Genomic DNA, 11766 nt, shown 5'->3' on the forward strand with positions numbered 1-11766 from the left:
ACACATATCACCTCTTTTATTTAGCTTTGTACTCTGGTATAATGGTTTCCCCTCATTAATTATTGCTCCCAGTCTCTTTTTTTAAGCAAGCAAAAAGAGCTGAATCAGATGCTTTAGATTAGCATCAGGTCCTTATAAGGACCAGATGGGATATATTTTTTATAAAGTTAGTCAGTGACAGAATATTCCCTTTGAGCTGCTGCCTGTGCAGAGTCAGCATCATGTTAGTCCCTTTATGGTGCTCACAAGATAATTGTCCAGATTAAACTGTTAATGCCGAGGTTAATGAACAAAGAAGGGCTCGCTTATGTTTAGTGGAAGCCCATTGAGAATTAATGCTGTCGGTCTATTTTATTATCAGGAAGAGATGGTTCTTGGTTGCTGCAGAGTGATTGTTTATTCACACAGACGACAGTTTATACGTCACTGTATGTATCTTGCATAGAGTCTGTATTATTCTCTGTTTATTAGTAAGGTATTCTGTGTTTATTGATTGAAATTATCTCTAAAAACACAACTCTAGTTGTACCTTTTGGACCATCCATATTATGCATAAGGTGAGATTTTCACCTACACTTAATCACATAATCGTTTCTAGTCAAAGCTTTATTTCACTTGGTAACGCCTATGATTTTGGCATTACTACCGCAAGAACATTTGGTTTTAATCAACTTTATTCAAAGTATGGCATATAAAGGACAACAGAAAATCTAATAGGACATTTCAGCATTACTACTGCAGGTAATGTCACTCTCCGTAGCTTGGCAATCAAAATCTTTTCAATGGGCTGTGAATGTCTAAGCCATTTGTTAAACGTTCTCCTGTTATCCTCTTTGATTTTCTTAATCCAATCAGATAACTCAACATACTCGTCATAATTTGACAGTTGATCACCAAAATTATATTCATTATGGCTCTTTTGAAATAATAAATCCAGGGTAACTTAATTATGATTGGATCAAAAAAGTCTCATACAGTGCTTATAATAGGCACCAACAGCTTTGTTATTTTGCAGATATGCAAATTCAAAGATAATATTCCAGTATAAAATGAGACTTCAACTGAAATTGATCTTTTTGATGCTTCTTTGAACCGGAAAATGATTAAGGTTGTTATTAAGAAATAACACAGGATATGTTTTTGAGATGTCATGCTCGAATCTCTGTGACACATTTGTATCACAGCACCCTGTGTGATTTAAACTTATATCGCCTTCAAATACATGTCTCAACCATAAACTGTAGGTCTCAACCTTCAAACCCAAAGTACAAGGTAGACTTAGAATAAGCAAATAAAATGCATTTGATAATCTGTCTAACATGTCAAAGTGAAGGAACCCAACACACTAAACTCAGACTTCTACTGTTTTCTTCTGTTTTTATTTTTTACTTTCATAGTTTACATTTCACACCCCTGATAACACTTTGGTCCACTAGATGGCGACAGATTTTTAGGGTGGAATGTTGTTTTGAGGCGTTGACCTATCAAGAAGTTTCTTCCACCAATCGCATTAACGCATTCGTAAACGTTACCATAGCAATGCCCTGATTGTAACGGCAGCTCCTTGAATGAACCAATCGCAGGAGTTCTCTCTGGCATTTAAACCGTGTGGCGTCATCGTCACGAAATTCAAAATTAGGAAAACGACGACAGGGAAGCCAGTGGTGCTACAGCGTATGCCACGTTTTCTGGCAGAGGTAAACTCATTTTTGTTTATTTCGTGCCACTTTTTGATTCACGCAACGATAATTAAACCTTTAACGTGGCTAATGCTACTGACGCAACGTTAACTTGTACTCGTTTAACGTTACTTTAAGTTAATGCTAACGTGTTTTCGCTCACTTCAGGCTAACGTTAGGTTAACGGCACTCGTACTTATGCCTAGTAGTTAACTACAACGTAAGGTTAGCTAACTTGAAACGAATGTTATTTATCTTTTTTTTTTTAAAAAGAGACTTAGTTTTGTGGCTCCCCACCAGCCGTTAAGTTAACATTGAGATCCTAGCGTGAGCATGGATCGCCTAATGTTAACAGTTAGCTAACAGACCTAACGTTAATATTAGCCAGTTGATACTATTACACATTAGATGGACACTTATTTTGTGTTTGCCCTGATTTAACGTTACAGGTCGTGTAAAAACTTGGATAAAATGGCTCAGTTCGGGTTTGAAAACGATATCCACAGTGTCTTGAAGCTGGACATGCCCATCACAAACGCTCCCATGGCGAGGTGGCAAAGAAAGGCCAGCTCCTCAAACACGTCCGCCTTGAGCGGTTTGTCGCCCGGCAAATCTACCAATGTGTCGCTGAGTTCCTCAAAAACACCGAGCAAAACGCCAGGTACAACTCTATGCCTAGTGTATTAATGCAGCTTTAGACTAGACAAAGATCTGTGGCTGTATTTCTAGAAATTATAACATTATGTGTTTTTGTATCCTAGGCAAAAATAAAAAACAAACTCCCTCTAAGATGGGTGGCGACCGCTTTATTCCTATCAGAAACAGCAAACAAATGGATGTGGCAAGTTTCCTGCTCACAAAGGAGAATGAGCCTGTAGACACAAACAATACAGGACCATCGGTATGTTTGATATATTCCCCCATGATATGATCCTTTTGTAAGGATTTTTTATTGATTTTAGGCTATTTCTTTTAAAAGGAATATCAGAAAGCCTGGTCTGTATCACTAAATGGATACAACATTGAAGATGCAAAGATCCTGCACCTTGGAGGGAAGCCACTAAATGCTCCAGAAGGTAAGGATATTTGCATGCAACATGGTGCTCAGCAAGAATATTCATTAATATAGAAAATGAGGATTTGTATATCTGTAATTTACAGGCTATCAAAACAACTTGAAAGTCCTCTACAGTCAGGTTACAACTCCTGCCTCTGTCAAAAAGGCCAGATACATATCTTCAACTCCTGACAGAATCTTGGATGCTCCTGAGCTTCGAAATGATTTCTGTAAGTTTGGCACTTCAGAGGTTTTTCCTAATAACATTCATGCATGTTAGGAATTCTGTGGAAATGTATGCGTAACTGATCACATTTTTAGATTCAGTGATCCATGTATTGTAGTGATTTACTAATAAGATCACTATTCTTTCTAAAACTCTTATACTTTTTTTTTAATAAAGTTTATGCAAAAGGGCACTCTGTACACCAAGCATTCATTTGGTCTCCATTTCCAGATTTGAACCTGCTTGACTGGAGCAGTCGAAATGTTCTCGCTGTGGCGCTTCATAACAGTGTTTACCTGTGGGATGCCAGTCAAGGAGACATCATTCTTCTCATGAAGTTGGAGCGCGAGGAGGACTACATCTGCTCACTGTCCTGGACCAAAGAGGGAAGCTACCTAGCTATCGGCACCAGTGACTGCAAAGTTCAGGTCAGTCTGCTGATCAATGCACCACCTTAATTCATAAGGACACATGGCACTAAAATAATTGTACTTGTTTTCTTAGTTGTGGGATGTTGAAAACCAGAAGCGTTTACGCAGCATGGCCAGCCATACAGCTAGGGTTGGTAGCCTGAGCTGGAATGACCACGTTCTTTCAAGGTACGGTTGTTCATCTGTTAGACACTTCCCCGTGTAAGTGTGTGTTGGACTAAAGTGTAACTTTTCTCCTAGTGGGTCAAGATCAGGACACATCCACCATCATGATGTGAGGGTGGCAGACCATCACATCTTCACGCTCACTGGTCACTCACAGGAGGTGTGTGGGCTCCAGTGGTCTCCTGATGGGCGGTACCTGGCCAGTGGAGGCAATGACAACTTGGTGTGTGTATGGCCCCGTGTGCAAGAAGGCAGCCCCAGCCAGTCGGTCCGTTGCTGGAGTGAACATCAAGGAGCTGTCAAGGTGAATAGCTTCATACTTAAACTAGCTAAAGGAATTGAGCAACTTGCCAAAAATCTGAGACAACCTGATGGTTAAACGTTTAACATTTTTAAACCCACTAGGATAAAGTGTAAATACTTGTCATTAATCTTTTCCATAGACAGTGTAAAGTTTGAAACTGTTATTCCAGGCTTTAGCTTGGTGTCCATGGCAGCCAAATATCCTCGCATCTGGAGGTGGTACAAGTGACCGTCACATCCGCATCTGGAATGTAAATAGCGGCTCCTGCATCAGTTCACTTGACACTCAGTCCCAGGTAACCACACACTTCTAGGCCAGTTTTTGTTTCAGTTGTTCTCAGTCAAATGTAGTATAATTTTAACTTGGTGGCAACAACAAGCATCTCTCCTCAAAATCGCATTAACTTTTTCAGATCTCGTCACTGGTGTTTGCACCTAATTACAAGGAGCTGGTCTCTGCCCATGGCTATGCACACAACAACGTTACTATCTGGAAGTACCCCTCTCTCACCAGGGTTGCAGAGCTCGCTGGTGAGGAACTTATTTTTACTTGTTCACACACAATTTACTTTAAAGTGACATGCAGTGAACTGAAAACCCTGCACCTCAGGCTTTGCTGGTCTAAATGTATGATGGGGTTTCTTAATTGTAGGCCACGAGGACCGAGTTCTCAGTTTGACTCTCAGCCCAGACTGCTCTACAGTTGCAACTGTTGCTGCAGATGAAACTATTCGTCTGTGGAAAAGCTTCGAAGTGGATCCTGTTAAGAAGAAGGCCAAAGAGAGGCTGGGCAAATCAACTAGCGGTGTCATTCATCAGTCAATCAGATGATTTGCTTTTGAAGTTTTTTTTTTTTTCTGAATAATGTGCTGTTTTATTTAATCCCCAATAAAGATTTCTACCCAATGTGTGCCATAATTGGCGACTTTCTACTTATCAATTGTTTATACATGCCTGTTTAATGTGGGAAAAGTGAGTTTTTGCCTTAAGCAGTAATGTATTTGACCTTCACTTGGCTTTTATTGTATACCATAGACTGGCTTCTCTCACTTAATTGGCTTGTATTACTCTTATCATGTTTAACTCTACCAGTGACGTACAGTATCCTGACCCCTGTAATTATCCTGCAAATGTGTTCTTTCCCAAAGAAACTGATATGTTAGCTCTGTCATTAGGCTAACAGTGTGTGTTTTTTTTTTTTTTTTTTTTAAAAGGCTTAAACTGCTGCTATGTAGGTCAATGTCACATGAAAATTTAAACCCCTGTTGCAATGTCTTCAGACTACAGGAACCTATACTGCCATTGTCACTATTTACCTGCTGCAGGTGTAGTTTAATTGAAGCAATTTAAAAATCATGAACCTAATGGACTTCAAAATTCAATTTTACCTCTTTGGTTTTTATATATTTTTTAAGGCAATGGTATAATCCAGTGTCTAACTTGGTGATGTGTCACCACATCAATTCACTTTTTTTTTTTTTTTTTTTTTTTTGGGTTACTGATATCTGAGAAACAAGCTGAGGTCCTGCAAGGAGTGTACCAGTAATGTGTAACAATCCTATATTGTCAAACTATCCACTGCAGGGTTTAGTGTAACTGAGGGATTTGTAATGGTAAAATACTGAAACACCTGTTTTCAGTGATGAGATGGTTTTAGTTGTTTAATGCACCATCAATTTTGCATGGTGCCATCAGGAATGCTGTTAAAGGTGACCACCTTGAGAAGTGTGCAGATATATACATATATATCTGTAATTTATGCTGACAGTTTGCAGATGGAGCGAGATTCAGTCTAGTGCAGGTTTTACCTCTCACTTGACCAGCTGATTTCCTTGATACATCAAACCACAGGATGAATTTAGCAATTAAATGATTTGCTGTTTTATCTCCATAAAATGTTGGAAACCTCTACTTAATATGGATGACACCACTGCATTGCTGGCAGTAAGGAGGAAGAACTAGCTCATTTGTTTTTCTTTATCTAAAGGTGCATGTGTGTGCACAATTTTATCACTTTTTTTCATTGGGCCTCTATTAGAATCTTTAGACCCCTGTGGTGTAGAAAATTATGAAAAGATCAATATTTTTCCTTAACATTTTTTGGGTGAAAGGACAAAATATACACACACACACAATATATACTTTATTTCTGTGTAAGTCAGAAACAGGTTAAACTATTGAACATTGAGTGTTAACATGTAAACAGCTCCTGGACATACCTGAACATCTGTTCTCATTGATTTTTCTTGGCAAATATCAGATCCCATTTTAAAAAGGCTAGCAGTGCTTCAAAACTAGATCATCCTTCCACTGTCATCAGTGCACAAGTGTAATCAACAAGACAGTAAAAACACTGGTAGGTTTATCAATCAATATATATACATTCTGATATTCAGAAACAGCCATCTACAGCGTACCTTTATTTCACTCTAGTGTAATAGAAAAAACTCCTACCTCCATGTACTGTGCGCTGAGATAAGAGACTACACAATGTTGCAAAACTCAGAATGGATTAATATGGATGAACACAGCAGTGTATGTCACTAATTGTGCAAAATGCATCAATACTGTAATATACAGTAACATTTCTTAGTCACAATTCTTAAATAGAAAAATTGAGGTATGTTTCTTACAAAGTGTACACCATAACTGCTTTCCAAATGACACAGACCTTTATCTAAAATGTGTTTTATTTCAAAAGATAAATAAAAACAGAAAATAACCCTAAATATTCAACATTTACAATGAACTTTGTTTTAGTTGCAGTTATTTACATGTGCTAGCCTTCAGTGGAAACTGTGCGATACTCCCAAGCAACAAGGGTCATGCCAGCTGAACAGTAGGTAGTGTCAGTCATGCCTGAATACTATCAGTGAGAAAATGAGCACCAATCTTCATACAGTGTTCATCAGTTAATAGTTTTCATAAAACAACTAACAAACACAGTGTGGCAAGTAGAGATCACCGGCAAAACACTATGCCATTCATATCCCAACAAGTGTGCACAAGAAAAACAAGGCTTATATAGAGGCTATGGAGTTTAGAAGTAGCATATTGAAATATGTGCCGTTCCAATATGCTTCTAGATATGAATGAACGACATATTCAAGGTAGCGCTATAGAGCCTCCTCAGTTTCAGAGTCACAAAGTCAGATTTCCTTTACTTTGCCCAGGAGGATTTTGCCGTTGGTGTGGCGGTGCGCACTCCCATTCTCCAGGTGTTTCCCATTGGACACCACAGCGATGGGCTCACTGGCTGAGCCGTTCTGTTTTGGCTTGTCCTCTGTGGTAGGGAGCCGCTTGCCCTTTATGTAGGCCTGAATCCAGAAGTTGGAGAAGAGGAGGAAGAAGAAGACGCCATACATCCAAATGAGGTGGATCCAAAGGGGAACCTGATAGTCACACTTTTCCATGAAGTAGTACTGGCTGATGTGAATGGAGACCAGGACAAACTGTGTCTGTAAAACAACAGGAAAAGCACAGGTTGTTATTAACAATAAAATTCTAACCCAGAACCACAAAATCCAATACGCCCAAAAATAAAAATTATTAGATATCTATCAATCTATCGAGACAGAGATAAAAGGGACATACAAGCTGGATGGCAGTCATGTACTTCTTCCACCACAGGTATTTCTGGAAGCGAGGTCCTGCAGCAGATAGTCCATAGTAGAAGTACATGATAACGTGGACAGTTGAATTCACCAGGGCATGGAAGGAGCCCATTCCTCCAACTTGAGGGGAATAAAAAAACCCCACATGAAATGACATACAACTGTAAGTACAATTTACCCCCAATGTATTGTTCTGGCCTTGTCTTTTAATTTCTCTGGATGCAAAGTAGTACAATGACTGGCAAGAGCACTCTGTAATCGGAGGTTATTTTAGGCTATGTCCCGGGCAAAAATGCTTATTTATGCACAGTGTGTGTATGTTATGTATGGAGTGCCTTACATAAATAATATGGTGAGTAAACTTTACCTGGAGTCAAGGTGACGCCCCACCACCACGTCCAGGGCATGAAGGAGTGATGGAATACATGGAGAAACGTGATCTGGTTTTGTTTCTTCCTCAGCACAAAGAATACCTCAAATAAAAAAGAAGACCAGGCTAAAGTTAATATGTATAAAAGATAGGTCGCAAAAAGGTCGGACAGTTAACTAGAAAGGGAAAAAGAAATTGAATAAAAAGATGAAAACATCCTTACTGTGTCAATGAGTTCGATGAATTTTGAGAAATAAAACAACCAAGCCACTCGAACCATCTGTGGGGAGGCGAAGAAGAAAAATGCTGTAATGTCAAATATGTAACTGCAGATACTAATCTTTATTTCTCAAGCTGTCAGAGCAGCCCAGACATAAAAGTCAGCATACGTTTTTCCTTTAGGACGCAGTAGGGTTGAATAAAGTGATTTAGACATTGAGGGCTCCTCAGCTCTTAGGCAAATGAAGAACACTTTGGCTTACCCGAAAGGCCTGCGGGCTCTCTGAGGTGTCAATAAGATCACATCTCCACGTATAGGTGGTGCCCCATCCAGACATCAAGAACTAGACGTCAGCAAGACATCAGCAGCCGTTATCAACATTCCACAAGCATCTTTGGTTTATCGCAAAATATGCATCATAGACAGCAAACAGCTTCACTTGTCAGTCGTCATGTTTACCTCATATACTATGTAGGCGTTCAGTAAAACCATGCTGAGGTTGTAGACAATCATGGCTGTGTTGAGACGGAAGGGCTTGCGGTTTGCCATAAGGCGAGGTCCAATGTACACTGAGAGGACGATATAGGCCAACAGGATGGTGGTCATCTGAATGGGGCCCTGCATCAGTGGGTAGTCTCTGATTCGGGGATCTGGCAAGCGGGTGGGAGAAAAAAACAAAACACACTCTTCATTGTCTCAGTGGGTCACACACAAATATCTGGGAGGGTCAGTGGTAAATGCAGTTTATGCAAAGTTTTGGGCAGAAGCAAAAATGCCCTTTTTTAGTATGCCATCTGGCCACAAGGTATTGATTCAAATATCAACAAGGCTGAGGTGTAAAGCTATAACAGAGACACTTACCAGTTCTCGAATGTAGATAACTGTAGAGTTTTAACATGTTTGATACAGCTTCCCGCAGCATGGTGACTGCTAGCTTCTTGTCCTATTAAACCCCTGGGAGAAAAAAATAAAATAAAAGACAAAAGAGTCAAACACCAGGCGACGAAGCCAAGCTGAAAGTGAGGCTGGTTGGGCAGGTGAGCGACAAAGTGACACGTCCACCTGCTTTCCCCACTGACTGAATAAACAGGAGACAGCTGCATAGCCTCATCAAACACCCCTCAGTGCCCTTATGTACAACCTTTGGGGAAAAAAAATACACAGAGAAATCTGTTTCAGGAGCTCCTTTGACTGCCTTAAAAACTGTAGCATGGAAAATCCTCACTGTTTTAACTGTGTGCTTCTTTCAAAAGCAAAAGCTTTATTTTATTCAGAAAGTCAAAAAGAAAATTGACACAGCACCACAAAACAGAAATGAATGAATGTTTCATCAAGGATTGTGAAACGTCTGAGTTCTGCTGTCAGCCTGAACACAATGAAATACTCTCTTGCTGACTAACAGAGCAAGTAAAACAGGTGAGGCAGAGAACCTGGCCTTCATGGCCAGCCTAACCAATCAACTCAACTATCAAGATATGAGCTGATTAGGGGTTTCCAGGGAGTAAATCTACAGAACAAAAAAGGAACTCTCTTTTAAAGCAGAAGAATTAATGTTTTGTGTTCTAGTCCAGAACATTTTTATTTTACTATTAAACAGAAAATGTATGTGGAAAAAAGGCACTCTAACCACAATGAACCAAGAAGACTTTCTTTTCACAGGAGCAGCACAGATACAAATGTATAATCTCAGACACCTGAAACCACTGAAATACTTAGTGTGTTAGAAACGACATGACTCACCCGCTGAGCACAAGTCCTCAGCACTCACTCCTGTTAGAGAGGAAGGCAGCTGCACAGCCAGGGCAGGCAGCACTCAGACCGGAGGATCCAACAGATCAGCAACACCAGTGAGTGATCAGGTGGAAACCAGATATATACAAAGCTATTCCGTGGATGGCCTCCAGCTGTATCCTCAAACGTCTATGATTCTTTCTTTTACAAAAAATCCAACAAGAGGCTGAACGTCTTAGAAGTAACAAATGCGGAAAGACTGAGAAAGAAAGCAAGAGAGAGATGAATATATGTGAGAGGCCAGCTATGATAAGTATAGCACCAAGCTCATTCAATTCAATTTAAACCCCAGGGCACTACTACAGACCTTGCTGGTTTCAGGACCACACCCTGTTTCAATGCTAAGCTCCACCTTCCTATCCTCACTTAGCCTGTTTGTGATTGGACTATCTTATCAATGGTGGTGAAGGGGATGGGGGTCACAGAGTTCCACTGTTGGGTAACAAAAAACAATTAATGAGCAAATGAGGACAAAAAACTCAAAACTAACCTTATGTGAAAGATGGAACCAATGTGAAACAATTAAAAAGGACCGGTTTAAAAACAAAGATAATTTCACTTTAAAAAAATGTTCCTCAAGCATGTTTTAGGTCAAAGGTGACATCAGATTTCATATATTCATGAACCTAACGTCACATCTTGCGTTGCCCATCCCTTCCTGTGTTATAGCAAAGAGGCTGGGCTCCTGTCTAACCCTTGCTGCTATGACGAGCCCTCCTGTGGCTCTGGTTTTACCTGTTCCCCAAGCACCGGTGATGATGGCATGAGGCCTGGACGAAGATTGAAATGTACTTCACACACGTATGTTATGCTGAAAGGTGGGCTGGAATGAAAGGAATCCGTGTACGAGAGAGCGAGAGTGAGGGATGGAGGGAGGAATCATCGCCGTCTGTTTACATATTGTTTGACAGTTTAGCACATGGTGGCTCTTCAATGAAGCGCAGGCATGACAACATCATTCAAGGTGTGATGAGTGCACACATCCTCAATGCAATCATGACATGGTGAATTTTCATTGAAAAAGATCAAGAAGGGGTGAAGGGGCAGAGATTTATGTACTCAAAATATTGCAACTTTTTACATTTAACCTTGCTGAAATAAATCCCTGCTTTAGAGAGTAAATTCTGAGGCATCTGTGTCGGCAAGTCCCTCCAGAGTTACTCAGCCTGCCTGAGAGAGAGACAGAGAGAGAGAGCACATTGCTCACAGCCTCAGGGCTTCTCAGTGACTATTGTCCCTAGCAAAATCGTAATCAAAAGATGCTCTCAAAACTTTGCTTCAGGATGTTTCCCTCTGAAATGAGTAAGCTAAACTTTATCAGAGGAGCTGAAGTGTACATTTGTGGTGAGATTTCTGACTGATCACAAGTGTTTTCAGTTGCGTTTTTTTTGATCGCCTCTGATGAAGAGAGCTCGTCTCATCCATAGGGCCTACAGTCCCAGACAGGCTCTGTGTCTGTCAGATGGTCTGAAGGGGATAACCACATCAGCAGAGCAATAACACAGGGTAATGCACAGCAGAGGGGAAGGTAGATTTTGTTAAAATATTATGACTTCATTCTCATTATATTGCAATTTTATTCTGGTAATATTATGACTTTTGCCTAAAAATATTATTCAGCAAAGAGTCAGAGAACACAGAATGTGGGAGAGATTCTGAATGTGCATAAAGTTTTGAACAAGAGCAGATTCCTTCTGAAACACAGGAGCTATTAAAGTCCAGGAGTTTATAACTGAATTAAAATGAACTGATTTATCATTGAGGTGAAAAGGTGCCACATGCACATTTAAAGACTTTCCTTCAATCATTCCTGCATGTGTGTTGACTCAGCAGGGATGAAATTAAATGAGAAAAGCTGATCTACAGGAGAAACATATCTGACAGCAACACAGAATGCTTGAGAGCCTTAC

General features: G+C 40.1%; 2 protein-coding genes across 2 annotated transcripts; one reads left to right on the top strand and one right to left on the bottom strand.

Moving 5' to 3' along the window:
- Positions 1-1603: 1603 nt before the first annotated feature.
- cdc20 (cell division cycle 20 homolog) lies at positions 1604-4797 on the top strand. Its single transcript, XM_038718044.1, has 11 exons — positions 1604-1697; positions 2129-2340; positions 2441-2580; positions 2659-2755; positions 2841-2966; positions 3194-3390; positions 3467-3561; positions 3634-3862; positions 4032-4157; positions 4275-4392; positions 4514-4797. Exons 2-11 carry the CDS (start codon positions 2151-2153, stop codon positions 4690-4692), a joined length of 1497 nt encoding a protein of 498 aa, XP_038573972.1. The 5' UTR covers positions 1604-1697; positions 2129-2150; the 3' UTR covers positions 4693-4797.
- A 1541-nt stretch (positions 4798-6338) lies between these two features.
- Positions 6339-10128, bottom strand: elovl1a (ELOVL fatty acid elongase 1a). Its single transcript, XM_038718045.1, has 8 exons — positions 9806-10128; positions 8927-9019; positions 8525-8715; positions 8328-8408; positions 8069-8125; positions 7843-7948; positions 7456-7595; positions 6339-7319 (listed from the first exon to the last, which is right to left on the bottom strand). The coding sequence occupies exons 2-8, from the start codon at positions 8985-8987 to the stop codon at positions 7011-7013; spliced, it is 945 nt and encodes a 314-aa protein (XP_038573973.1). The 5' UTR covers positions 8988-9019; positions 9806-10128; the 3' UTR covers positions 6339-7010.
- Between the last annotated feature and the right edge of the window lie 1638 nt (positions 10129-11766).

The sequence above is a fragment of the Micropterus salmoides genome, unplaced genomic scaffold (assembly GCF_014851395.1).
Source record: "Micropterus salmoides isolate LMB-PRFRI ecotype aquatic unplaced genomic scaffold, ASM1485139v1 Ms_hic_scaffold_14, whole genome shotgun sequence".
NCBI lineage: Eukaryota > Metazoa > Chordata > Actinopteri > Centrarchiformes > Centrarchidae > Micropterus > Micropterus salmoides.